Source organism: Pezoporus flaviventris, unplaced genomic scaffold, assembly GCF_033815535.1.
Source record: "Pezoporus flaviventris isolate CSIRO_AGI_PZ_B2104156 unplaced genomic scaffold, CSIRO_AGI_Pfla_v1 ptg000078l, whole genome shotgun sequence".
Lineage (NCBI taxonomy): Eukaryota > Metazoa > Chordata > Aves > Psittaciformes > Psittacidae > Pezoporus > Pezoporus flaviventris.
Genome location: NW_026892626.1, coordinates 845,857 through 873,285, shown reverse-complemented (window position 1 = coordinate 873,285; position 27,429 = coordinate 845,857). Strand labels below are relative to the sequence as shown.

Sequence of the window (27,429 nt, the reverse complement as noted above, 5' to 3'; positions counted from 1 at the left end):
TACGCGGGCAGGCACCGCTGATTGGCTGTAGCAGAGGGCGGGCGGAAGTGGGACCGCGGCGTCTCTCCCGTCTGTGTCATGGCTGCGGCGGGGCTGGAGCGGGCCCTACGGGAGGCTGCGGCGGGGCCGGAGCGGGTCGGGGAGGAGGCGGCGGCAGCGCTGGGCGCAGTGCGGACTGCGCTGGCGGCGGCGGGGGGCGCGGCAGCCCTCGGGAAGCGAGAGCGGGCGCTCTTTGGAGCCTTTTTGCGGAGCCTGGCCGGGGCGCCCCGCGCTGCGCGGCCCGAGGGCGTGTGGCAACGCTGCTTCCTGGAAGGGCCGCCCGTGCCCGTGTTCTGCGTCCTGCTGGAGACCCTCGGCTGCCCACGGTCAGTGTCCGGTGCGGGCGGATGTCCCTCGGGGGCTGCCCGGGGCTCGTTCTCCGCAGCGCAGGAGGGAAGGGCGAGGGTGTCTCCCGCCTGTGCACAACGAGGGCATAAATGTGCGGGCGACAGCAGGTGGGAGGCCCTGCTGTGCCCTCGGGTTTCTTCGTTTCAAACCATATGCAGTGCTGGTGCTGCTCGCAGAGGTCACCAGCCTGTGTTTAGCAGTGCTGGCCGGGTGTCCTGAGACATTAGGGGCTGAGGAGGTTGAAGACCAAAGAGATTAAAATCCATTTGATTTTAATATTATTTTGATTAAAATTCTGATACAGCAGCAGTGTTGTGGTGAGACCACAAACAGTATGCACGTCTCTATCAGTTAAGAGGGGCAGGGGCTTACTGCTGTTACTCTCTTCCAGCCCTAGCTTACATCCGAGAGAGGTGGTGGAGGTTCTGGAGCAGTTCCTGCAGGAGGGACGGATGTTGGCTCTGCTGTGGGAGGTCTGCCAGCAGCCAGTCCAGGCTGGCTCCCAGGAGCCGCAAGAGTTCCTGCTCAACAGGATTGTGTGTTTGCCCAGCCACGTGAGCAATAAACTGGAGGGGAAAAACCCACCAGTGTTCTTCCCCCAGAACTACTTCCCTCTCTTGGGTGGTACAATTATCCAGGTGCTGCAGAAGATCTCTGATTCTCTAAGAGGTAAGATTGCAGGAGGACTGTGCTATGGAGATGGCACTTTTGAAGAGGTGTTTTGTGCATGGACCCCATTGGCTGATGCTAACAGGTATTGCAGAGCTTCAGGTTCATCCTTCAGGCTGAAGTTCATTGTGCTTAAAAGCATAAGGTACTAGGGATGAGGAAGATGGCCAAGGTTTTTTAAAATCCCACTGAAAGCTGCAGTCCTACAAGTCATGTATTAGGACAAGGGGGAATGGCATTAACCTGACAGAGGGGAGATTGAGATGGGATCTTAGGAGGAAGCTCTTCACTGTAAAGGTTGTGAGGTGCTGGCATAGATTGCCCAGAGAAGCTGTGGCTGTCCCATCCCCAGCAGAGGGTTAGAACTGGATGAGCTTTAAGGTTCCTTCCAACCCAAACCAGTCTGGGATTCTGTGATTTGTTGACAGAGCTTAACTCTGGTCATTTGGTCTGTGCTGAAGGAGTCGTATGGAAAATTTGTGACACTGTGGCTGTTAACCATTGTGTTAAAGAGGGACTGAACTACTTTAGTCCTCTGACTCTCAGTGGTTTGTGCCTGAAGGCAGGTGGTGGAGGAAGAGATGATGCTTGAAGAGACTGTGTTTTCAGTCTTCAGCACTTTCAGAACCTCCTTAAGGTTGTTTGAAGGGTGCTGGTAATGTGCTTGTTAAGCTTGTGTCTGTTTTATCCCAGGTGGCTTGGATTGCTCAATCTCTTTTGTTTCTCATGTCGTGGGGAAGGTATGCACTCATGGAAGACAAAGTGAGTGTTTCACTATCCTGTTCTGGGGAGGGGAAGGTCTGTTTTACCATATTAGTGCAGAAGGATGGCAGTGATGATTGGCAAAGGAGGTGGGAGACTGACCTTTGGGAGTTTCATGAGTTCGGATGTACAGGCTGCTCTCTACTTTCTGAGGCTAGTCAGCTACATATCTGATAGATGTTGATGCTTTTCTGTCAGCTCCTGTCAATGTGATCTGTTCTCCTCTCAAAGACTGATAAGGTGATGAGCTGCCTCATCCTCCCATTTGGGGCAAAACTGTTAAATGCTCTTTTAGGGCTTTTCACCCAGTGCTCTGAAAGTGCCTTGTAAATACCAGCAGAAATCACTCCTATGGGAGTAGCCTTCAGTCTGGCTTTGCTTAGGACTTTGAAGCCACTGAACACAGAAGCAGTGAACAGGGCTGGGGAAGAACAGGAAAGGTTTTCTAGCTGTTTAGTGTCATGAGGAATACTTGAAAGTTCCTTAGCCTGCTTATGTTAGTTTCTGCCACAGGAGCGATTTAGAACTACAGTCTGTACATTGTATTTCTTCATCTTGTAAGGATGTTGACCTTGAGTACTGTTGCACCAGTTCTGGCCATCTGGTGTATTTACCTGTTTCTTCTTATGCTTCAGAGGAAATCCTGGGCATTCTGGTGCCCGGCCTGATGGAGCTCACCAAGTCAGACTGCATCTGGCAAAGAATTTGCTGGCGACTGGTTGAATGTGTGCCAGATCGCTGGATGGAGGCGGTGGTCCTTGGTTTTGTGCAGCAAACACCTGGGTAAGAACTCTGCTTTCCTCCCCGATCTGGAGCAAAGGCTGGAAGTTTTCCATGAATACTCACAGAATCAGTGTCTGAAAGATGCTGGGATGTGTTTGTGCAGGCTCCAGTTCCTGAGAGACCGGGGTTATAAAGTAGTTGATTGTCACCTCTCATGTAGAACACCCGCCATTCCTTAAAGATCTGTATTGTGACTTACAGTGAAAAACCAAGTGCAAACATTTCTTGCAATTGCTGACTTACTCTTGAAGTTTAGCAGTGTTCTAGAGACTGTTGCAAATAGCTACTCACAGAATTTCCTATGATGAGTTGCAGCATGATAGTAATTCCATGGATTCCTAATGTTTTGCTCTTGATTTGCTAGGGCAGATGTCCTGTCTAGGTTGCTGGGAAACTTGGTTGTGAAGAACAAGAAAGCTCAGTTTGTGGTGACACAGAAGGTGGTGCTCTTGCAGTATGGCCACACGGTGAGAACTCTGCCTTGAACAGCAACGTGGGAATGCCTTTTTCTTCCCCACGTGCCAGTGTGTTTTTTAGCTGAGCTGCAGGTCTTCATGGGTAAAATTTAACTCTTCACTCTGAAATCAGTGTCTCCACACATACCTGAGCTGTGTTCACTTACATCCCCTCAGCTGAAGGTAATGAAGAGGGAGAGGTTCAAAGCAGTTGCTTTGAAATCACAGGATTCATTTACTGTCAGGGTTGATGGTGAATTACTGTACTCTCTTTCTGGAACCAAGTGGTTATTTGCTCATAATTTCAGTGTTCTGGGGAGACCTAGTTAATTTAGAATCTGAAAGAAGACACTGAAGAAGCCATGACCCACCCTCAGGGATAAGAAATAGGTTAAAGAGATACAAGGACTGTTTGGTTTGGCTTTTTCCTGTGCACCTAACTTTGGCACAGGGTGTTAAGACATATTCTGTGGTTTGTGATATTGTTGAGAGAGATGTTCTCTAGACTTTGTGTCCCATGTTTGTTCAGGACTGTGCTGATGTGGTTTTGATGGTAAAAATACTGCTCTGTGTTTCTGTCCTGTTTTTCCATGTATTTTGTCAGCAACTGCATGTGTGTGGGTTTGGTTGGTTGGTTGGGTTCTTTTTTTAATTTACTCACTTTCCTGTTTCTGAATGTTGTAAACCAGTCCCTCAGAATGAAAAGTTTAATGTAGTAGAAGTGCACACGTGTCCTTGTTGTCACTTTATGCCCAGTTAAAGCAAGTCCTGTGGTTTTTGTTGCAGACTGCAGTGCTACAGAACCTCCTTGGCTACCTGGCTGTGGATAGCCTTCGGCGTGCCTTGTTGATCAAAGTAAGCTGTAGTAACATTGTTGGTGAGGTACCAGATGGCAAAACGCTCTGCTGGCGGGGGGGGGGGGGGCGGGGGGGGGGCGGCGGGCGTGATGCACAGTTTTGGTACTTCTCTGAGACACTTCTGTTCCTGTCTGTGAGTGTGAGGGAAACCCTGCCTCAAGTAAATTGTGATTTACAAATCAAAGACTTTCTGCACTGCTGAAACGTTAGTTTTTCATAATTAATTGCTAAATTCCCTGCCAGGTAGCAAACCTAAGGAGGCTTGGATTCTAGTAGATGTCCCCTGTCCTCCATCTTTCTCAGCTTCCTCTGTCATCCCCTGTTTGCATGGCTGGGCAGATGGCAGCAAGTGATGAAGTTGGTTGAGAGCTGTCTGTGCGCCAAATGGTTGATGCTTCAGAATCTCTCATGTACCTTTTCCTCAGTGGGGATGCAGATATTTTCCCTTTCCAAGTCAGCAGTGTGATGGAGCTTCTAGGAAATCTGTGTCTCTGTAAACATCTACCATTTTTATTTTTTTTCTCTCCACTGGTTACATGTTCTAAAATTCTAAGGGGATATTGTATAAGATTGGACTAAATTCCTGTCATATCACATTGTTTTTTGACAATAATATGTATTACTTTATATAGACTATTTATTTATGAAAAGTAAGTGTATTTACCACTTTAAAAATCTATATATTTAATAATATATCAAATGAAGGTGGCATGGAGGTCTCAGTTGGTGAAACACAGTATGTTTTGGGCCCTGAAATACAATGTTAGCGTAAGGTTCACCGGGAAACATGAAGACCAAAGGGCAATCAGAATATATGGCGTGTTTTATGAAAGTACATACCAAAATGTGTGTCAAAAAGAAGATTACTTTTACATGTAGAGAAGGTCCATTTCAGACCAGCTTGAGTGCTTTGCTCTAGGTGCTGCAAGAACTATTGGAGACATGGAGCAGCAGCAGTGCTGTGAGACACTCGCCACCTGAGCAGCAGCAGTATATCAGCAAGGCCATACTTATCTGCCTCTCCCACCTGAAGGAGACTGAAATCGAGAGCTGCAGACAAGGTCAGGCAATGGGAAAAGTGGGGATGAGATTTATTTAGCAGAAGGTCTGTGAGTAGAAAAACATCTTGTTTTGCTGTGTGGATAAACAAAATGGTCCCATTTTCATCTTGGCAAACAGGGTAGCCTGCTGGAATCCTCTTTAGCACCCATATATTACCAAGTGCATAGCTTGAAATTATGGGATTGCAGAAGCATCTCTGACCTGAGGTCAAACCTAAATATGGTTTAGGAACCCTTCAGTTTTGCTGCAGGAAAAGGAGAATTAACTCTGGGACTAGTTAGAGGAGCGGCATGATCTGCAGTTTATATGCTTAGTGTTGGAGCATGAGGGTACAGGGGAAAGTATGTCGGGATAAAAAGCTGTTTGGTTGGTCTCTGACTAGCCATGTGCCCAAGGACCTCCAGTTTATTGTACACTGTGCAGCACACTGGGGTCCTGCTCTGAAATTTATGTTTTTATTGCAATAAAAAAAAAACCAAACTGTTCAGTGTTTAGAGTTACTTCTGTGTGTGGCTTTTTGGGGGAAGCAGATTGACTTACAAGACCTGTTAATCTGCTTCATTTAAAACTTAATTCTTTAGGTGAATAAGTGACCTATTATCCACTAACAGTAGTGTAGTTTTATAATCAGTTTTTTATCTGACAGCTGTTGAAAAGTTAGCTTTTCTGAGTTGAAGGATGTCTTTCTAACACAGTAAGCCTGCTTGGTAAAGCTGGCAACCATCTTTCTGTGTGGGCTGAGAAATACCACTGTTACTTGCCTGTTTCAACTTACCTAGGCACTATGGGAAATTTCTCATTCATGATTGTTGTACTGGTCAGAATTTGTAGCTTCCTCAAAACATGACTTTAGTGGCCTTGAAGCATTCCAAAACAAAGCTAAAGATTGACTTGACTTATGACCCTTTTTTGTTTCAGTGAAAACTGAAATACTCCAAATTTAGACTCTATTGTAATGTTTTGTTGACTTCATACCCCATGAAAAAGCATGGGTTTACTGTATTGGGGCAGAAGAACAAAACAGCCACTGCAGAAAGAGAAGTCACAGTTGCACGGGCCTTTACTGTCTTCCTTCCAATGACTGGGTGGTGAGCAGCTAAGGATGCCCTCTCAGGAAGTATAAAGGTGGATTTTTCTCTGTCACCATTTCATGCACAGTTTGTTGGTTTTGTTTTCAGAGCTTCTCACAAGCATGATGGAGGGTGTGAAATGCCACTTGGACAGCAGCCTGCCACAAATACGGCGTCTGGGCATGATTGTGGCAGAGAGCATTAGTGCAAAAATAAACACTGATGGGCCCGTCCTGAAGTTTCAGGTGAAAGTTACAGTGAAATTTATGTCTGGTGTGTAGGGTGTAGAGGAGATAAAAGCTTTAAGCCAGGTGATTCAGGACATTCTGGCAAGTTCTAACACTTACCCTTTAGAAATAAGGAGAGGTGGCAACACTCTGAAAAGGAGAGGAGATCTGTTTACAAAAACCAACTCTATAGCAAATAGCCTCTGACTTGAGATTTTCAAGACTGACAAGGGGAAATACACTTTGCTGTTTCCAGGAGAGTTTATAAGAATTATGTAATTAAATCACATTAATTCTTTAAAACTCTGCATCATCCCTGATGTCACATTGCTATTTATTAAGTGTTTTAAAAACTGTAATAGTATTCAGGCAAGGTCTGATCAGGTGCCACTGTTAAATAGGGACAAAGATTATATGTGGCACAGATTGCTTTACCGCATAAATACATTACTGCTGGCAGCAGAGTGATGGAAACAAGTGGGATTTATTTGGGTTCATATGCTCTTGATTCAGTCTTCACTGGCAAGAAGCAGAAGGGTGAAATGTTGAATACTGGGCATATTGCAGTTAGAGTTCAGTAACAGTTGCTCTGACTGTCCAGTATGAAGAAGATGATGAAGCAAGAGAGCTGAAGTCCCTCCTGGTGCAGACTCCACCATTCTGTGCTGTCCCCAGCCTTCCATGTGATGAGTAAGACATTGTTACTGTTCATCTCCCTGCTATTTGTTTATCCTCTCCGTGTCACATGCTAGAACTGTATAGAGTATGCAAGATGTCATATATATTCTTAAGCATTATAATGCACCTTATTCTTACAATGCAGTGTAGCAGTTATGTTACATATTACCATTCTGGTTATGAATTTATTAAAATTGCTTGTTGGATAGCTGAATGTGGTGAAACCATGCTCCAGGGGTCCTTGTGCTCCTGGGTAGAATCAGATGGGCCTTTCTGTTCTTATCTATTGTATTCACTCTACTAAATATGTTTATTCCCCATTTGTTCAGTTTCATTCACAGCTTTAAATATGGGGCACGCCAGGTTACTGCAGGGGAGCACAGCAAATTTTTGTTACCTATTGCTCTTCTCTTAAGATATTCTGCTTTTCTTCTCCCTCACTCAATTCTCCTTCCCAGGACTTTGCTCCTTGTGTTAGCCAAGCTAGGTGGGAGACTGCAGCAGAAGTAATTATTTGCCATTCTCTTCAGCCAGCAGTGGTTAATGGTGTGGGTAGTTTCTTGCTCGTAAGGACTGTTGCTGTATTGGTTTTAATATTTCTTGTTCCTCACAGCAGGAATGAGAAAGCAGACACTGCACTACCAGTGGTATTGGAAAGTAATGACAAATCACATACAGCAGCCCCTGTGATGCCGGATGAGGAGCTGGACACTGAGATTGACAGGTATGGGGCAAGAAACTGCTAGGAAAAGGAAAACAAGAGCAGACATGGGGAGAAGGGAGCTATTGGTAGTTGCATCTCTTGGCAAATCTTGTGCTGACCTTCTTGTGGCATGCAGCGCAGCAGGACTTTGTGTAGGAAATTACACACAAGTCAATACTTTTCACATAGCCCACTTATGTACAACCATTCTATTGATTTCATAGAATCATAGAATCGTTAGGGTTGGAAAGGACCTTAAGATCATCTAGTTCCAACCCCCCTGCCATGGGTAGGGACAACTCACACTAAACCATCTCACCCAAGGCTTTGTCCAACCTGGTCTTGAACACTGCCAGGGATGGAGCATTCACAACTTCCCTGGGCAACCCATTCCAGTGCCTCACCATCCTTACAGTAAAGAATTTCTTCCTTATAGCCAGTCTAAACTTCCCCTGTTTAAGTTTGAACCCGTTACCCCTTGTCCTGTTGCTATGGTCACTAATAAAGAGTCCCTCCCCAGCATCCCTATAGCCTCCTTCAGATACTGGAAAGCTGCTATGTGGTCTCCACGCAGCCTTCTCTTCTCCAGGCTGAACAGCCCAAACTTTCTCAGCCTGTCTTCGTACGGGAGGCACTCCAGCCCCCTGATCATCCTTGTGGCCCTCCTCTGAACTTGTTCCAACAGTTCCATGTCCTTTTTATGTTGAGGACGCCAGAACTGCACACAATACTCCAGGTGAGGTCTCACGAGAGCAGAGTAGAGGGGCAGGATCACCTCCTTCAACCTGCTGGTCATATTCCTTCTGATGCAGCCCAGGATACGGTTTGCTTTCTGGGCTGTGAGCACACACTGCCTGCTCATGTTCATTTTCTCATCAACCAATACCCCCAGGTCCTTCTCTGCAGGGCTGTTCTGAATCACTTCTTCTTCCAACCTGTAGCTGTGCCTGGGATTGCTCCAACCCAGCTGTAGGACCTTGCACTTGGCATGGTTAAACTTCATGAGGTTGGCATCAGCCCACCTCACAAGTGTGTCAAGGTCCCTCTGGATGGCATTCCTTCCCTCCAGCATATCAACTGAACCACACAGCTTGGTGCCATCAGCGAACTTGCTGAGGGCGCACTCAATCCCACTGTCCATGTCACTGACAAAGATGTTGAACAAGACCGGTCCCAACACCGATCCCTGAGGGACACCACTCGTTACTGGTCTCCAGGTGGACATTGAGCCACTGACCACAACTCTTTGTGTGCGGCCATCCAGCCAGTTCTTTATCCACCAAGTGGTCCATCTATCAAATTGATGTCTCTCCAATTTAGAGACAAGGATGTCATGCGGGACAGTGTCAAATGCTTTGCACAAGTCCAGGTAGATGACTTCAACTGCTGTACCTCTGTCCATCAGTTTCATAGCCCCATCATAAAAGGCCACCAAATTGGTCAGGTATATCTACTACATTTTCTGGAATTATGGACATATTTAGCCATTCTAATAGTGGTCCTGCCTTATTCTTTCACTTTACCAATATATGAAGAAATCTCAAGAATCAACTTCTGGTCTTTTGGTCACCTGCCTTGTGCCTGCAGTTTACCAGGAGATTCAGTTCCAGATCTGGTCACAGAACTGCTCTTTCACTGAGCTTTGGTGTAACTCATAGGACTGCCTAAGGAACCCTTTCAGGCTAGGTTTCAGCAGTGCTGCAGGATGATGCAAGCGGTGACAGTGTTAGGACAATGTATGTGCTGGTTCTTTCCCTTTTCTGTGGCTAGCTGGACAAAGGAAGAATATCTGTACCCCATAGACTAACTCCTGCCTTCATTTCTCATATAGTGATGATGACCTCATCCCTTATGACATGTCAGAGGATAAAGAAGTAAAGATTAAGGCTCCTATGTATATCCGAGACTGTATTGAAGGTAAAAGATTTTGGGCTGAGTCTTTATCTGCTTTTCACTGGTTGTAGCAGAGCGATCCCTGTGTAGGCTTTTTTTTTTCTGAGCTAATTTGAAGAAGCTGTAGGATTTCAGTAATCTGGGCTCAACTAATTGTGAGTAATTTCACGTAAGTTCCTAATGCTGGTTGTGCACTGGGTCAGTGATCTCTGCCTGTAACGAACACGCTAATGGCAGAAGAAAGCTGGGGGTATATACCCAATCACAGCCATTCTGTTAATAGCTTTTGTTTGTCTTTTACCTTCAGTCTTGACAGGATGTGAAGATATGGACAAATGGGAAGCTACAATCAAGGCTCTTGAGAGCTTGGTTCGAAAGAATCCAGAGGCAACAAGAGAGGTGAAGTAGTATGAGCTGAATTCCCAGTGGGCTGCAGTACAGGATTATCCCTTTGTCCTCATGAGACTAAATATGCAACAGAGCAGGAGGCCAGGCTAATGTGTACCTGGATTTAAAGCTTTCAAATTGGGAAAGGAAATAGAAGGAAATAGCCTCTTTGGAGGTGAGGCTACAGAGCACAAAGGGACAAAGCAGCAGGCAGAGGTTCAAGCAACAGTGTGGCATTTAGCAGCTCCAGTGCTGCAAATGAAATGCATTGCAGGTAAAGCTTGCCAGCAGTGTGAAGAAGCAGAGGAAGCTCCATGCTTTGTGCTGTGCAGAAAAATCCATGAGAAATGCAGCACAGAGCAGCCACAAATTCCTCAAACCAATTGATTTTCATTTTGGATTGAATTGATTTTGAATGGAAATTGAATTTGTTACTCCTCAACAAAAGGGAGATAAAATCAAACAGACTTCTCCTATTTGCTTTTACAAGCATAATGTCTTCTGGAGGGAGCAGTTGGATTCTACTGGTGAAGATGAAAAGCTGAGGTGAGAGGAACCTGGGACAAGGTCACCAGTGTGATGTGTGCTCACCACCACTTGTGAGCACTTGAAGGCAGCTAAGAAACCATCTCTGCCACCTGAGAAGAGGAATTGGTGTAGTCTGGTAAACAGCACACAGTCAGCTGCTGCTTATCAGACTTGCTATTGAGCTGTATGGGCTTCAGATGTACCCTTTAACCCATCAGTTACAGTGATAAGTCCTCCTATATAATGATGCCACCACTTGTCCATAAAGCCAAAATGAACGTGGACACAGAAGTTGGCTTAGGGTTTTGTTCAGTGTTTTGAGAAAACTTGATGGCATTTATTTTAGTGTGTTTTCTCTCCCTCCTAAGTAATTGACATGTTGCCTCTATTCCATACACTCACTGTCTTTGCTTAAACATTAGGAATAGTGTGTAAATCCTGTGAGAAAACCAAACACCTGCAGTGTTTTGATTTCTTTTTGCATGTTTTTAACAGGTTAGCGTGGAGTTGGCAAAGATACTGCTGCATCTGCAGGAGAAGACCTGTATTGAAGGCTTTGTGGAGCTCCGACAGAGAGCTCAAGTAGCTGTTTTAACCACAGATCCAATACCTGTGAGTCCCTCTTAACTGCTTTCATTTTTCCAGTTGAGGCACAGCTAAAAATTTAAGGAGCTGAAATCTCTTGCTAGCTTGATAGAAGCAGCTACCAGGGTGTGGTAGAATACTAATCTCTGTCTAGCAGCATTTATGGTCAATGCAATGAAGAATCTGCAATGGATGACTGAAACAGCAGTAATGAGGAAACTCTGTCAGAGCTATAACAGACTGGAGGAACTGTTTGGAGGCTGTTAGTATATCTGACAAAGCAAATTAAATAAGGACGTATTGCACTGAAGGAGAGATTGTTTTGCATAGAGGAAAGCTAAGGCGCAAATGGCTTCTCTAAAAAAAGACTTATGTCTAAGCTAGAACTGTCAGTTTAAAACCATTACCCCTTGTTCTGTCAGTACAGGCCCTGATAAGTCTGTCTACATCTTTCATAGAAGCCCCTTTAAGCATTAAAAGGCTACAGAAAGGTCTCCTTTGAAGTGCCAAAGCTGCTGTGGCATTTGTTAGGTACCTCTGCCTAGGAAGGAGAGAAGGATGGCAAAGTCCCATTTGTCATTTACTTCCTTTGGGAGAATCTAGAAGTAGAAGTGTCTAAATTTCCTCTGTTTGCACAGCATATCTCTTCATTTTTCTTGGAGGCTTGCTGTTGACTAACAGGAAGCAAGACTTCTCCTGCAATGGAGTGCGTTTAGAATTAGTGGGAAGGCTGTTTCCAGACTGGATTTTTGCTCACTGTGCTGTGATTTTTCTCTACAGGTAGCAAAGTACTTGACATCCCAGTTCTATTCTCTGAACTACAGTCTTAATCAGCGCATGGACATTCTTGATGTAAGTGCTCTTCTTTTCACTTCCCACTTCACTTGTGTCTTTGTTGCACCAGTGCTGTTTTCCTGAGAGGTAATGGGGTTATCTTTTATTCCTTGGAAGAGGAGGCAGAGCCATGGAAATCTCTTATTTGTGCCTGGCATTCCCTTCTCATTTGTAACACTGCTACACTACTGTAATACAGTGATCCTTCCTCACACAATGAAAAACATGGGATGGTTGTTTGCCCAGGAGAAGCCACTGTTTCCTAACATGTCCTTGGTCTGTCAAACTTCACTTTCTGAAAGACAGCAATCTGCCTGGATTCCTGCATCATTTTACTTGCTGTGTCTGAAGAAGGAGCCCCTGTTCTGTTTCAGGGCTAAGGGACTGAGTGCTTGATCAGTACCTTGAAGCCAGCTGGCTATCTGGGGTCACTCACCTTGATATTCTGCATTCAAAACCTGCTGTGCTTTCTGCCTTCCTATTCCTAGCAGTTTGGGTGCAAGTAACTGTTACTGTTCTCTAGTACACCCTTTTTTAACAGAACCTCCATCTTTTTCATCTAGGTATTGGTTTTGTCAGCTCAGGAGCTGTCCCATCCCAAATCCCATTGGAAGACCAAGCATTCTGGTGCCCCAAAACCTTGTATCCAGCTCCTTCCTGAAAGTGACAGCTCTAAGGACTGGAGAAGAATTGTTGATGAGAGAATCAAAAACAAGACTCGGAGATTTGCTATGGTGAGGCCAGGGCACACAAAAACCAATGTGAAATCCAGCAAAAACAGGGATGCTGGGAGCTGCTGTAGTTTTATCTGGAAAGAGCACAATACCTGTGAGATTGGTCCAAAGAAAATACTGTGTAATTTCAAATACAAAATTATCTTGGTATCTGGCTGAACCAGTGCAAAATACCAACTCCTTCAGCAGGGAGAGGAAAATAAACCTTGAACTGCTTGCCTTGCATTGAGGGATAGTTGCTGCTGTTCCATGGTTGTTCTGAGCTTGTCTGGCCACTGCAGGGAGCTGTGGCTGCACCTTACAGATACCAGAGCCTCCTCCATCAGCCTAGCTGCCTCTGGACCTGGGCTGTCTTAGCCTTCCTATTTTTAGTAAGATAAATGGATTCCAGTTTCCTAGTTCCGAGAACTCCCCTGTGGTTCTTCCTGGAAAACTTGCTTGCCAAAAAACTCCATTATCCTTTGCATGTTCTTGTTTCTTGTCTCTAACCCAGCAATACTGAGTTATATTGTACTGAAATACTTAGATGTGTGAAAGGATCTCAAGGTGGGAAGTGATCCATCCAATCTGGAAACTAGTAGCTGTAGACGTACGAACAGGCAGTGACTGACAGCAGGATGGCTGCAAGGAACCTGTAGTTTCAACAGTGGTGTGAAGTGTCGGATGCTGCATCTTGTGTCTAGACTTCATTTTTCTCTTGGACAGGGTCAGTCTCAAGTGGAACTGGCTTCCAGCCCAAATGAGTTCAATTCTGTTGCCGGACACTTCTTTTTTCCATTGATTCAGCACTTTGACAGGTGAGTGTGAGCATACTGGGTCATGGGCATGGCAGTGGCTGAGTGAACTTGCCTCAGAGAAGCAGCCTAAAACCCAGAAGCTGTGTGGAAGTCCAGTGACACCACACTGATGCCTGGCTCATGCATAAAGCTTAGAGAGGAGGAGTTTGTGGTCTCTTGGACTTAGCCTATGAAGTCTTGTTGGGTAAGAGTATGTGAGATCCTGCAGAAGAGAAGGTCTATTATGAAGAATAACCTGTCAGCAGGTACAGAGGATGATGATTTTGGCAATACTAAACCCGTTGTCTTGGCTGACCCTCCTTCTTGGGGAGATTGCAGTCTTAGCCAAATTTAACTCTGTTTCAGGTTTGGGCCTGTCACCTGGACTGGTCCTTGAGACCACATTATAGGATGTGGTTCATTGTTAATCACTTAGGTCTTTGCTTACCTAAAGATGGCTGAATAATTGATTCCATGAGAATCAAGATTCTTGGCATACCAGTCTTAATGCTTTATCTCTAGTATGGCAGTAATGCTTTCAGTAGTAAAGTCTGTTAGTAGAATAAATGATACCTGCTGTAGGAGTAGAGAGTATCATTGGTCTGGGAGCAACGATGAGAGCAAACAGCTGTGGCTTGTGTTAAACCGGGATTAACTTTAATGACTATGTCATAGGGATTCAGACTTGTGGGGGAGTTTGCCCTGCATAACCACTGTGACTGCTCCAAAGATGCACTGATCAGCCTTCTCACTGCTACAGGACTGTGTGTCTTGCATTTGCAGGCCTCTGACAACATTTGATCTCCTGGGGGAAGATCACTTTGTTCTTGCAAGACTGGTCCACACTTTAGCAGTCTTGATGTATTTGGCTGTCAACACTGTGGTAAGAAAGGCTGTGTGAGCTTGCAGAGAGCAGGGGAGGCTTCCAGCCTAGGAACCCTGGGCCTGTCATGCTGAGACTGGCAGCAAGTTTGAGTCACGTGTGCTGAGAGTTGAGAAAAGAGCTGGGAAAAAAATGGTCAGAGAAGAGGCAAGGGAGCCCTGCACAATCCTGTGCTGACCCTGGTAGAAAAACTATCAAATTGGGTGGGAGGTTGGGCTCATCATTTTGCTACCTAAGTTTCCTCATCTGTAAAATAACGTTAATCATAACCCTGATGTTCACAGCAGAGCATCTCAAGGTGCAGTTCTGTAGGGCGGTGTGAATGTGAAGGTGTTCAGTGTTTCTGTCATCATCCTGTTTTGCAGGCAGTTGCTGCAATGGGAAAGGCACTGCTGGAGTTTGTTTGGGCTCTGCGCTTCCACACTGACTCGTGAGTTCTGGTTGTGTGCTTTATTTTTTAAAGATCAGCTGCCAGCCAGTCTTCAGCCATGGTTTCTCTTTGTCCAAGGGTAGCACCAGAGTAAGAATGTCAGTGACTTAATACATTAACTGTATGCTCTCTTCCATCCTAAGTATTGCAAGAATATGAAATGAAGGCATTGCTTTAATGTCAGGCCAACGTATGAACCTGGCTACTGTCTCGTAGTGTGGAGGTACAGCCATTAACTATGGAAAACACAACAAATTTCTTGATCAACTATCCATGGGATAGTTTCATCTCTTTATCTAGGGAGCTCATGGAAGTTTCAATTCAATTCCAGTATGCAATGCTGGGAAGAAATTAAGACATATAGCGAAAATGCTGTAAACATCCAGTTTCTGGTTTGGTCTCAGACTTGCCCAGGACTCTGAACTACACTAGACTTCCTGCCCTACCCCATGGCAGGGGCTCTGGATGTGAGCACTGTGCCAGCTGCTGCATAATTCCACTTCTGATCAGTAGGTATATGGCAAAACTCATCCTAATCACAAATATTTGAAACTGGAGAACCCTTGAGGTGAGGAAATCAAGGTAGAGCACAAAGCTGCAGCCTCCAAACAGTCTTTCTCCAACAGGTACGTGCGCCAGGGCCTTTTGTCCTGTATCTCCTCCTTGCTCTTCAGTGTCCCTGCAGAGTGTCTTCTGGAAGACATGACAGAAGAGCTTTTGGAGACTCGGTCTTGGCTGGGAGGTAAGAGACAGTAGTGTACACCAGTGTTTTTCTGGTTCATGGTGCAGTCTTTGTGCAGCATCTCTGGTTGTGATGGCAGCAGGCATGTCCTAGTGTCATACACCAGAGATTTGCACAGTACATGTATTTATTGCTTGCTAGTTTAGGTTTCAGTGGTCTCACACTGTATTACCAAAGTATATAAGTATAAGCTGAGAGCAATGCATTTCGAAGTTGACTCCTCACAGGCCAGTCAAAAAAGTCCCCAAATATATTATGTGTCCTCCTTCTCTGCCTAAGCATCCAGTGATCCACTTCACGAAGCTGCAGAAAGTATTGTCATGTTGCATATTACACTAGTAATAACATACAAAGCTTGTACATCCCGTTTACACCATGTGCACAGAACATGGGTTTCATTATTACTTAAGATACAAGGAAGTGGAGCATGGCCCCATCTCCTACTGCTGATGGAAAGAACAGCCTATGAAAGACAGCAGATGACTGTGCTGTGCCCAGCGCACCCTCCATCCACACAGGCTGCTTGTGGGTTCTGGTAGACTGGAATCGCACAAGTTGGGGGTCAGGTATCACAGTGTATCAGAAGTACAAGAGAAAATAATGTTGTGTGCTTTGTAGCTCTGAAGCCTTCCCTGTATTCTGGGGGGACCTTGTGTGACTCCCTGAATTGGTTTCCTTCACCATTCTCACTCTTAGTGAGTTGGCTTACCACAGGGAGCAGGCAGGAAGCAATGCTGACACAGCTGGGCTGGGATTCTTGCAGGCTGTGGAACTCTAACCTCGGAAAGGAAGAGCTGTGCCTTGCGGGGCTGAAAACTTTACTTTTCCCATGACATGGTGTGTTCTGGCGAATCTGCTTGTCTCTGCAGTTAACACTGCTGTTATCAAGTACAGCCTTCCCAGGAATGTGTTAAATGTATTTTCAGCATGAGGGTCTGTGTAATCTGTTTTTAATGAGCTATTTTTGGAAGGAGGATGATGACAATGCTAGCAGCTTCTTTTTGTGCCTGTAGGTAGTGTAATAGCCATTTCTTTACATGTAGTGCTTTGGCATGAAAATTGCATGGTAGATCCTGGTGGGTCATGTGAAGATCACAGTTGTGTGTGTGGTAGAGAAGGGAAAATTGTTACAGGATCCATTCAGAAACCTTAAAAAGTACTACCCAGCTCCACATCTGGTCACATACAATGCCAGTACAGTTTAAAAGGGCTGCCAAAGCTGCTTCCTGAAACAAGAAGCTTCTTGTGCTGTCCCTTTACTTGTCGTTTTAGGACTGCTGGGAGGCACCAGGCTCCTCCTCACTGCTGCAGCTGGTGAAATTGGTCACTAGAGGCCTGCTTTGTGACTGGATCATAGCTTTGAGCTTGTGCACTTGCTGCTGCTTCATGACTCTTCCAGAAAAGATGTGCAAGACATGTCATGTATTAGACCTACTCTTATAGCTTGGAAAAATGACAAGCTGTCAAGCATGCAAGCCTACTGCCATACCTAATGGCCAGAAGTCATATTTTTGGATGTCAGCTTGAAGCATCTGCATTTCTCCTGCTGTGGCAAAAGCACAATGAGAAGTAGTGGCTAGAAAATATTATCCGTGACCATTCAGTCAAGTCTATGAATCTGCTGCAGTTTGTTTCTCTGTCATGTCTCTGCAGACTGCTGTAGTTCATCGTGTGAATGTGACTGACTGTTCCTGCCCTTCAACAGAACTGTTCCCTATTAGAAAGCATTTCCAGTGTGGTGGAAGGAACTACTTCAGTCACTGTCACAGTACTATCCATTAGTGGATGTTCTGTGCCATTTCAGGTGGAGAGAGAGGCTGGGATCCACCTTGTCCTGTCTTTCATTAGTGCCATGCTGGACCTAATGTAGTAGCCTGATCTTTCCCGGGGGAGGGAGGGAATACCTAAACATTTCTAGGAAACAGTTCCTTTAATTTCTCAGCAGCTGCCTTTGAGGGAGTTCCCCACCCCTTGCCAGTGCTGTAGAGCTGTGTCATAGATAAGTTTGTTTTATGTGAGGACCTGAATGATACTCTGGTACCCTGTGGCTCCCTTTTAGTCGCAGCAGTTCAAGGTCTGTGCTCATGGCAATTGGAAATACTGCCAACATCAGTCTCTTAGCTTCTGAACTTATGCTCATGTTGTAATCTCCCCCTTGCTGCCTTCTGTAGAGAGAGCACAGAAACACCATCGTGAAAGCTCTCCCTGCAGGATAAATAGCCCCACTCTGAATGAGTCATGTGTTTGGACTGATGAGCTGGGCTCTGAGCACACTGCTTTTGCGTACAGGATATCCTCACACAGGCTCTCTGCTCTTCCAGGCTCCCCCTGCTCAGACATCCTGTGTGCATCCTGGTTTTTACTTTGCAGGCCGATTAAGGGCCCCTGAAATAACAGCTGCTGGAAGCAGCTTCATGCCCTCCCTTAAACACTGCATAAAGTGGGAAAGAACTTACTGGATTATCAGAAGACTAATTGCTCAGTATGGAAAATGTGTTGAACTTGGGTCCTACCTCTTTCTTTCCCCTATTTGAAGGGCAGCACAAGTTTCAGGAGGGAGCACTGAGCATGTGTCTAGATCACAGGAACTGGCAGAATGGAGACTTCAGGCTTTTGAATAAGTGGATTCTAGTTACAAATAGCATTCATGCTAGAAGATCAGCTGTGGACAGGTGATGTATAGCTCAAGGGCACAAGTCGAATCGGGCAAGAAGGTTATACCATGGAATGCAGGGTCAGGCAGTCAACCCAACTGTTTATTTCTGCTACAAGAATGAACTGAGCATTGTCACGTGACAGAGTTTAGCTAAACTCATACTGCTGAATGTGATCAAGGTTGAGCATTTTTGGTCTAACGTAATTCTTGCAAATGTCGATGTCCAACCTGGATGTTGCTGCATATGCTGGTGTGTCTTGTGCTGTTCTGGAGTGGTCAGTGAAAGAGCAATACTGCTAAGTGAGATTAGGTGAAGAAGCGTCAGGTAAAGGACAGTTTTTCCCATTTTCCAGCTCATGGTGGCTGCTTCTTTTACAGATGTGGTGGAGAAAGATCCTGATGGGGACTGCAGGAGACTGGCTTTGCAGAACTTGCTGTTCATGGAGAACCTGAAAAAGAAACTCCAAACTGCCCCTTCCTAGCTGGAGGATAAAAGAAATGACCTTTTTGTGCTCCTGCCAGCTGGATGTGTGTAGGCGCTGCCTGGGCCTCCAGCAGTCATCTGGCTGGAGGAGGGGAAGAAAGGGGAAGGGTGCAGAGCTGTGAACTAGCAAACCTGACTTGACATCTGGACTTTGTAGTGGAGGCCAACTTAGTGAGCTACTGCTATCCGGTACAGCGTGTACAGATGCAGGAAGGTAGGCAAGTGCTGCCATCCTCCACCCACCCCCACCCCTGTTATTTATAACCTTGGCAGGTTTGAGTGCTCTTCTAAAAATACAGGGAAGATCTCATAGCAGGCTTCTTGTCAGAAAAAGAGAGGCTGGAGGGGGCCACGCACCTCCAGGGCTAAGGCTCCCATGTCTTCCAGCTGTTAGCATTTGGTCCAGTAGTTCCTGGTCTGCTGTTGGAGGGGTATACAGAATGCCACTGCTGGTGAGATGCAAACTGGACAGCTGAAGTTCTGAACATGTGCCAAGCCTTAAAGGCTTGAGCTAAAGTTGCACAGTGGTTAGGGGAGAACACAGCAGGAATTCTTTTTGTATCATCTTAGTACAGAAATAAGCTTCTGTTAAAGGACAGCTAACACTCAGATTTTTGACCTTAAAATCTGTCCCTCCCCTTCTTTCCTGAAAGCATACAGTTCAGAAACTTCACATTCACCCCAAGTTTTGAAGCAAGTCACAAAACAGGAAAAAGAAAATCCCTTCTCAGCAGAAGGGCTGGCAGGTAATATGAAATGTATGAGAGAGACCTTCATGGGCAGGATGACAGGCTTAAAGGTGAGCAAAGCCTTGGTTGCTTACGCTGGGGTTCACTTCTCATGTGAAGCCCAGCTTCTTCCCATGCCTGGGAAGAAATTTGCAGCCTAAAGCCTGATTAGTACAGTGCAGCTTGACATAACTGATGTTTGGAAAAGAAACTTCAAAGTGTGAAACAGCTTGAGCCATGGGATTAGAGCAGATGTGACCTCAAGGGGTCCCTTCCACCCAAACCATTCTGTGAGTCTAAGGTTCAGTCAGATTTCTGTAAGTGGCTCTAGCCTGTGTAACCCTGTAATATATTTAAACACAAAAACTTTGCTTTGGAGGAAGGCTCCTCCATTCTGCTGGAGTTTGACTGGACTTTTAGCCAAGCTCCTACCCAAGCAGGATAGGGATTGTTTTCAGAAGTTGTGACTTCCAGGGAATGACCAGTCAGTTTGCACCTCAGCAGATCAAAGCTGGACTTGAAAACTTTTGTCACCTCAGGAGCTTTCACCTCAGTTACTCAGCTCTTTTCTGTACTTGGAAAAAGACCTGAAGTTACAATATACAGTCCTTGTTGGGTTTATTTCCCCCTCAAATTCATTAAAATACTAAAACCAGCTTCATAACAGGATATTGACATAAATATTTGTATGTAGTGTTTGAGATAAGAGAGTAACTTCAATACTGTTGCATATACAGTTGAATAGGAAAAATAAATTTCTTGTTAATAATCAAAAAGCCTCCTCGCAGCCATCGTGACATATGGTCCTAACACAGACAGAATAAATGACCTGGTATTAGAGTCTGCTTTGCCTTTGGTAAGTGTAAGTTGTCAAGGTTCCTCTACGTCATCAGCCACTTCTTGTCCCATCTCCTTGTTCTCCATACTGCTGTGGAGAACAGGCTGTGGAACCGGGGTTTGGCTGACAGGAATGCCTGTTCCTCGGTGGACTGCCTCAAGGGTCTGCTGCGTCACATAGTAGCTCAGGTTAGTGACTGGAATTCTTTTCTGCATCTCCACCAGGTACTGGTAAGCCTAAAGCAATGCACAGAGCTTGTTACGGGGCTGTTGTGCTACGTGAGTTCCAGCAGCCCCCCGTGACACACAGCTGAGGCCTTGAGAGGAGCTCAGTGTCAAGGGATGCTAGCGTGAGGCCAGGAGCCTGCAGCCTTGGCTGACACAGCAACCTTTCCTAGTGACTTGTGTCAATTCCGTCTTGTTCAGTTTAATAAATAAGGGGTCTCCAAGCCTGTTTTTATATTCTCCTGACAGCTGAAGCAGTGTCAAAACAATGTGGTAAATAAAAGGTTAATGAGCACAGCTGGAGAAACTTGTGCTTGGCATCCCTGTGTTTCATAATAGCAGCATTAAAGCCATTCCTGTCACAGAGCCAAGTCATAGTGAACTTGTCACCCAATACCATGCTAATATGGATGTAGTTCCTGTGGTCTGTCACACCTTGCTGAGCAGTTTGGTTCCTCTAAATGAGCCTCTACTATGGAATGTCTTCCTCTAGGAGAACCAAGCGATACCAAGCTGCACTGGTATGTGTAAAGTACAGGCTCTGTAGACTGGAAGAATTAACTTACCATATGGAATTCCTCCACTTGTGCATAATGTTCAACCAGAAATCCCAAAATGTCACCGTGACGGATGATAGTGTCATAATCTTGTTCAGCTAGGAGAAGTTCACACTGTCGGACTGCTTCTTTGGAATCCTCACAGTAAACTCTAGTAGAGAGCAAAAGGAAACTGGTAACAATCAGAGAGGGGAGAGCATTCAGCCTGTATGGGAAAACCAGGGAAGGTTTATTTTTACTGTGCCATGTTTCATAATCACCCTTCTGACTACACTTTCTTGGGTCAATACACTTGCTAATATTTCAGGTTACCTTTTCATCTTTGATGTCAACAGCACTTATAAAAAGCACATAATGGTTTCCTTGCTAGAAAAATGTAACAGCAGCTGTTAGAGGTGAGTCTGCAAATTGTCTATTAAACTGCAGGTATTTGTAGAACTTCTTGTCTGGTATTTCTGTCATTAGTTCACATGCTCTGACTCCTGCAGCTCACCTCCGAGCATGGATGAAACGCTTAATCAGGGTCAGCTTGCTTTGCAGATGTGCTAGTTTGCTTTCCTGTTCCGGAGGGCTTCTAGTCTTTGCCTTTGAAAGGCACTTACAGGCTTCTGTCAGGGCTCCTTGTGCTTTCTCATAGTTCTGATACTCATCAATTTCTACCTGCAGAGGAGAAATGAGATGTTTTGCTCCAGAGATAATAAACCAAGCACCTTTAGCAAGTCACAGAAGGGGATGTACCTGAGCACATGCATCATAGAAACCTGCCAGGAGGTCCAGGGCCCGCCCTTTGGTGTAGAAACGGATGATGTTCTTCATAATCTCTGGGTCCTTACGCCAATCCAGGGATTGTAGATAGTTGGCTGCCATGATATAAATCTCTCTTTGTTTGGAAACTCCCGCAAAGAAGACAATTTTCTCAGTATCTCCAGATTTCAGCAGTGCCCTCATAGCCTAGCAATGGAAAGGGGCACATGGGGGAAGAAGGGGGGGGGGGGGAAATATCATTGTGAATGTGAACCCACAAGCTATGTGAAGATGGATTAGAAGCCTCTCTACTGTATGAAGTCTGTTCCAAGATATACTTCTCAAAACACCCTTGTTTTGAGGAATCTTAGGAAGGTAACAGGCTCAGCCTCCTCAGCTTTTCTCCCTAAATATCCAGGCTGACCTTTAACTTGTTTCCTGCTTGTGTGTATTTCTTGGTGGCCAGGTGGTAATTGCCTTGTCTCATGCAGCAATTGGCAATCTGCTCCAGCAGCTCTCTCCGGGACTCCTCAGAGAGGTCCTTGGAGTCCTTAGAGACAGTCATCTTCTCAGCCATCTCCTCTGTAATGGTCAGGTTCTGCTTCAGGCAGAGTTGCAGAGCTTCATGGTACTAATGGGAGTGAGAAAGCAATGGGATATTGCAGACACTATGCTGATACTTCATACTGCTTGTGAAATTAGCTATATGAAGGCACAAACACTAGCAGCTGTGAATGCTCTATGAGAACACTGTTGTGCAGTCAAGCATCCCAGCATCCACCAGTTCAAGCACACCCCATCTCATTTTGTTTGCTAAGAACACATTTGTTCTTCCATGAAGACCACTGATTCTTACCTGTTTTCTCAGAGGACACTAGTGTGGACACTAAAGATTCATCCATTTCATCTCTTTGAACAGGACATTCTCAGAGGCACACAAGTCACACAAATGTCTTAGGCATGATTGATCGTATGAAGGTTTTCAGCAGATACAAATAAAGTAAATATAGGCATTTGAAAGATTTTGTTAAATATTTGCTACTTCCCATATAGGAAAAAATTCTGAGGGGGACAAATAATAGCTTTTAGACCAGAAAAAGGCTACCCTACCCATGTAAAATGCGGAAGAAAGTAAGACTGGAGCTCACTGAAGAGTAGGTGCGGGACTGCTCTGGTAAGGCTGAGCTTCAGCACAGTAGAATGTGTAAAAATTTAGGAGAGGAATGAAGCACCTTAACTAACACAAGAGGGACGTTATGGTTTTTTTGATGATGTTCTAATTTCCTTGTCTACAAATATGTTAGTTTTGAGAATAGGAGTTGTTCTTGTCCCAAGATTGCAAAATCTGCAGGTTTTAAGCAAGAAATAAGACCAAAAGTCAGGAACCCATTTCTAATGTTGAGCCAATTGGGCTACCATCACTCTGGCCTGAGAAGAAGCTTCAAACCTCATACGTGCCTCCACGTCTGTTTACCAGCAAAGATCAGTGCATGTGTGTGCACTTAGGCGCTTCTTGTGCTCCTCTTTCCCCATGCAGGGAGGGCCCAGTGAGGCTGGAGCTTACCTTTTTGGCTGTGAGCAGCAGCTCCATTGCCTTCTCATACTGTGCGTGTTCAATGAAGAAATCGGAGCAGCGAGCCAGCAGGGTTGGGTCTGACCTCTCATCCAGGTCTTCAGCAATCAGCTGTAGGGCCCCAAACTGCTGTGTGGCAAAGGCTAGCTCCAGTGCTTTGGAGAAATGTCCTGCCTGCAAAGTTAAGAATACTTGAATACTTTAGAGACTAGAATAAGCACGGCGGATCAGGTTACAGGATACTCTAGAATGGATTAATAAAGCATAAATGACTAATAAACAGTATATATAGTAAAAACTAGTGTTCAAGGCCAGGTAGGACAGGGCTTGGAACAACCTTGTCTACTGCAAGGTGCCCCAGCCCTTGGCAGGAGGGTTGGAACTGAATGAGTTTAAGGTCCCTTCTGACCCAAAACAGTCTGGGATTCTGTGATACAGTTGATTCCTCTGCTGCAGGAACTGCTTCAGTTTAAAGTTTGATATTTTTTACTAAAAAGGTATTTACCTTGTGGTATAACATGACAGCTCGGTCCATTTGCTCTCTCTTTTCCTCATAATAGCAGGCTGCCTCTATCATGTCTTCCGGAGAGCTCAGAAGAGCCAGGTTCATCAGCTGGTCATCTAAATTGTGCTCCTATTCAAAAGCAAAAATTTGGCTCTAGGAATGCTACAAACATTTCATTAATTCTGTCTTCTGGCAAGCCTGCAGCTTTATGCTGTCACATAAAAGCCCATCAACCCTCTTTTGTGTAAAACCCATACCAACCCAAGTAACTTTGGGCTGCAATGATAATTTGTTTCAGGCAGTTTTCTGTTGATATATAAAAGAAAACAGCATCCCATGCAACCAAGCAGGCAGAAACTAGGAGCATCTTTGTTGTGGGCTGTGTGTGAGCAAGCAGTCTCACAAGAGGAAATGGGAACAAACAACTAGTACTGCTTTAATTCTGCTGCCTAAGGGTAGAATCCTACTTTGCTTTGGGATAGAAATGTACGTCATTACACACCTTACACAAGCGGATAGCATTGTTGAATGCCTGGGCCCTGGTGTAGAAATGTACAGCCTGCTTGATTTCATCCTGGCTCTCATACTGGCGGGCCAGGTGATACGAGGCTGCCCAATTCCTCGTTTCATTTGCTATTTCAGCAGCCTGAAAAGGAAATTGTAATAGCATTAATTTGTGCTCATAGTCTCCCCAGGAATGAGCACTCTCCAGAAGCAGATGGGAGCAGGCCAGGTTGGACAGGGCAACCTGGTCTAGTGGAAGGTGTCCCTGCCCGTGGTGGGAGTTGGAACTGGATGAGCTTTAAGGTCCCTTCCAACCCAAACCAGTCTGGGATTCTGTGATTCTATGCCTCACCTTCTGAATGTTGCCCTGAAAGCAGTGGACACGGACTAGGGAAAAATAATCCTGAGCCAGTGCATAATATTTTAGCGCAGACTCCATCTCTGACTGGCTCTCCAGATACTGTGCCCACCATTTCCACAGGTTCCTAGAAAAGCAACAATATTAACTGCAGTAACAAGAATCACTGGAGACCGCTTTTGTCACTCCTGGAGATCTTGAACTCAAGACTAGCTACATTTTATAGCATGTAGACAAGGCTTTACCCCACCTCAAGAGTGACATTCACCATAAGGGAGGTCAACCTAGCTAGGTAAGGTTCTTTCTTGAGCAAGATGTGGCAAAATCCTGAAAAGCTGAGGAGGATCATATGGGTAAGGCAGGGGTTGAACTTGTGGCTGAAGGGATTCATACTCCTCCTTCCCTGCTGTCTTCACAAGTTGTATTTCAGACGTGAAAGGCCTGAACTTATGGAGAAGGAATAAGCATAGCACTGACTTGTCTTTCATCTTGTTGATGTAGCTCTCCAGGGCTTGTAAGTCTTCAGAAAGCATTCGTGGTATCTCAAACCTATGCGTGTCTGACTTCTCATAGCTGTAGCAGAGAAGAACATGTTAGATGTGAAATGACTACCTTAGCTCAATTCCTGTGTAAAAAATCCATTAATGTTGTTTGACAGCCATACAGTGACAAAACTGTATGTTCACTGTAAGACCAGCTGCAGTCTGCCAGCACCATCAAAAAAAAAAAAAAAAAAAAAGTGGTGGTGGGGTTATTATTAATATTATCGTTATTGTTATTATTAGGCTTCATATGGCAAACTAGAAACCCAAGATTTCAAACACCAAATACATTAAAAATCACTTCCACTAACTTCTCTAGAGACTCATCAGTTCTGGGAGAGGATCAGGCACCAGAAGCACCCAGGTCCAACTAAATTCTGCCACAGCAGTTGTGTCTGGGATGCTCAGGAGAAGTAAACAAGTGGGTTTTGTCATGGAAAAGGAAGGAAAAGAGGGCAGTGGTTTTCCAGAGCCAAAGTACAGGACTGGATATTAGTGGGGTTCAACCACTGGCCCTGACAAGACACTTAACCTTTCTGGCACTAAGCTGTGTACCCTATCCTGGGAGGGTGCTGGGAAGTTTATTTAACAATGCTGTCACTCCATGAGACAGAAACCACCAGAAACAGGAAAAGACTTTAACTCATTATTACTGGTCATTATCAGCAATCCCCCTTTGCCTACCCCAAGCCCTCACAGGAGAACAAGGCTCCAACCCTTCAGGTGCTTACTGGGTGAGGGCCAGGCTCTGCTCGCCGGTTGCCTCCAGGTACTTGGCATAGCTGTAGTAAGTGGTGCGGAGGTGAACCCGATCATGAGCTTCTGCCGTTTCAATGGCTTTCTGCCACTGGTTTGAGGCCTGATAGAACTTGTTCAGGAGGTCATAGCGTTTGCAAGCCTTGTAGAGCCGCTCAGCATCCTCCTGGGAAGAGAGCACACAAACTCCTGCTAACCCTGGTTCCTTGGTGTCCCCTGCTGCAATCACTGCACTTCAGTGTAGTTCATCAGTACTGGTCATTGTAAAGTAATAATAATCCAGGCAGGGGGGATAACCAACTAAATATACATAGCCTTGGAATAGCACATCAGTGGGAAACAGGATGTTTATGTGAAAATAAAGAAAGCACTCAGATCCTGGCATTTACTGTATGGTATCAACTTGGGGGGGGGGGGAACGGGACACGACACATGACAGGAGTGAGCCATCAGCAATTAACCACTGTCATCAGGAGCATAAACCACTGCAGAAAGGGGAGATCTGCTCACGTGGGTCTGCCTGCACTCCGTGGGACCTCTGAGCATGCCTCAGGGGCAGCAACATCTATCGTGGATAACTGAGATCCATTCATGGGAATAACCGCTATTCATTTAAGACAGAATTAGAACAGGAGAATTCTGCTGATGCTGATGCAAGGGCGAGCAAATTGGAACTATTGTTTTTATGCTTTGAGAGGTACTCCTGTGGAAGACACATTTTCCTGCTCCACCCAGTGGCTGTCCAGCTGAACACTATACTTAGTAAATTGGGATTATCTGTCCAAGACTGAAAAATAGTTTCCGTCTCTTATTGTTTTAAATTCAAAAAAACATAGAGAGTAGAGAAGGAAGATGCCTGCTCTATGAGTCTGCAGGAGATGCAGAAAAAGCAACAGAACTGCATCTGTTTTGATGCAGTTTCCCTCCACCTCTCCAAACAGACCTAATTATTCAAAAAGAATGTTGACACTTTTCAGCCCCACAGCTTTCTCTGCCAGGAAGTTTTTCCAAACATGTAGTTTGAATTTTCCTTTACTTCTTCACTTTAACTCAGAATAGTTACTCTCTACCAGTTATACTCTTAAAATTGTTGTAGGTTGCTAAACACTTTTTTAAGCCAAATTCTAATCTGCTATCTTAAAGATTTCCTTGTCTGTGAAATCTTTCCAAGAGCTTAATAACTTGCACTAATTTTTCTCTGAACTTCTTCCATAAACTTTTTTTTTCTGGTAAGGAGATACTTCAGGGTGAAAGTCAGTGTTCCAGCTGTAGCTGCAACAAGTACAAAGAAGTCATCAAATCAGAGCCCCAGGATGTGGTATCTCCTCAAATCAGTGCCACATGGATTTTCGCTATTATAGCACCTCACCATTTTTTATCTAATTGGTGAATTCCTATGAACTGTGGGGTATATCAATTCTCCTTTCCCAGTTTTTCCCTCTCACAGATCATATGCCTGGATCTTTTATGGTTCCCAAACTAGAAATCTCTGCTTTTCTTACAGATCATTGAGGA

The 27,429-nt window shown here is 45.0% G+C and overlaps 2 protein-coding genes across 6 annotated transcripts in view; one reads left to right on the top strand and one right to left on the bottom strand.

Moving 5' to 3' along the window:
- The first annotated feature begins 43 nt into the window (after nt 1–43).
- On the top strand, nt 44–18,891 carry TELO2 (telomere maintenance 2). 3 transcript variants are annotated; one of them, XM_061473847.1, is made up of 20 exons: nt 44–365; nt 779–1,056; nt 1,750–1,818; nt 2,454–2,601; nt 2,966–3,068; nt 3,843–3,911; nt 4,833–4,974; nt 6,154–6,290; nt 6,874–6,962; nt 7,567–7,674; nt 9,485–9,570; nt 9,854–9,945; nt 10,957–11,073; nt 11,827–11,898; nt 12,444–12,614; nt 13,320–13,411; nt 14,174–14,273; nt 14,639–14,703; nt 15,330–15,445; nt 18,480–18,891. In XM_061473847.1, the coding sequence occupies exons 1-20, from the start codon at nt 79–81 to the stop codon at nt 18,581–18,583; spliced, it is 2,445 nt and encodes an 814-aa protein (XP_061329831.1). In that variant the 5' UTR covers nt 44–78; the 3' UTR covers nt 18,584–18,891. The 3 variants fall into 3 exon arrangements, with proteins under 3 accessions (XP_061329831.1, XP_061329830.1, XP_061329832.1); XM_061473846.1 differs by having other exon boundaries at nt 7,564–7,674; XM_061473848.1 differs by lacking the exon at nt 15,330–15,445 and having other exon boundaries at nt 7,564–7,674.
- Nucleotides 18,892–20,045: 1,154 nt separating this feature from the next.
- Nucleotides 20,046–27,429, bottom strand: part of IFT140 (intraflagellar transport 140) — a 77,460-nt gene continuing 70,076 nt past the window's right edge. For all 3 annotated transcript variants that reach the window (XM_061473786.1, XM_061473788.1, XM_061473787.1), the window contains 11 exons: nt 25,890–26,080; nt 25,094–25,189; nt 24,611–24,743; nt 24,257–24,400; nt 23,755–23,883; nt 23,241–23,423; nt 22,101–22,307; nt 21,671–21,883; nt 21,426–21,592; nt 20,942–21,083; nt 20,046–20,387 (listed from right to left, as the gene is read on the bottom strand). In XM_061473786.1, coding sequence (XP_061329770.1) covers nt 20,184–20,387; nt 20,942–21,083; nt 21,426–21,592; nt 21,671–21,883; nt 22,101–22,307; nt 23,241–23,423; nt 23,755–23,883; nt 24,257–24,400; nt 24,611–24,743; nt 25,094–25,189; nt 25,890–26,080 — 1,809 coding nt within the window. In that variant the 3' untranslated portion in view covers nt 20,046–20,183. The remainder of the gene's footprint in view (nt 20,388–20,941; nt 21,084–21,425; nt 21,593–21,670; nt 21,884–22,100; nt 22,308–23,240; nt 23,424–23,754; nt 23,884–24,256; nt 24,401–24,610; nt 24,744–25,093; nt 25,190–25,889; nt 26,081–27,429) is intronic.

Excerpts from the sequence above, each read along its gene's own strand:
- TELO2 (XM_061473846.1), top strand. The coding sequence starts at position 79 with ATGGCTGCGGCGGGGCTGGAGCGGGCCCTACGGGAGGCTGCGGCGGGG. Across the intron at positions 7,675-9,484 it reads CTGGACACTGAGATTGACAG|TGATGATGACCTCATCCCTT; the intron begins GTATGGGGCAAG and ends TTTCTCATATAG. Across the intron at positions 14,704-15,329 it reads CTGCGCTTCCACACTGACTC|GTACGTGCGCCAGGGCCTTT; the intron begins GTGAGTTCTGGT and ends TTTCTCCAACAG.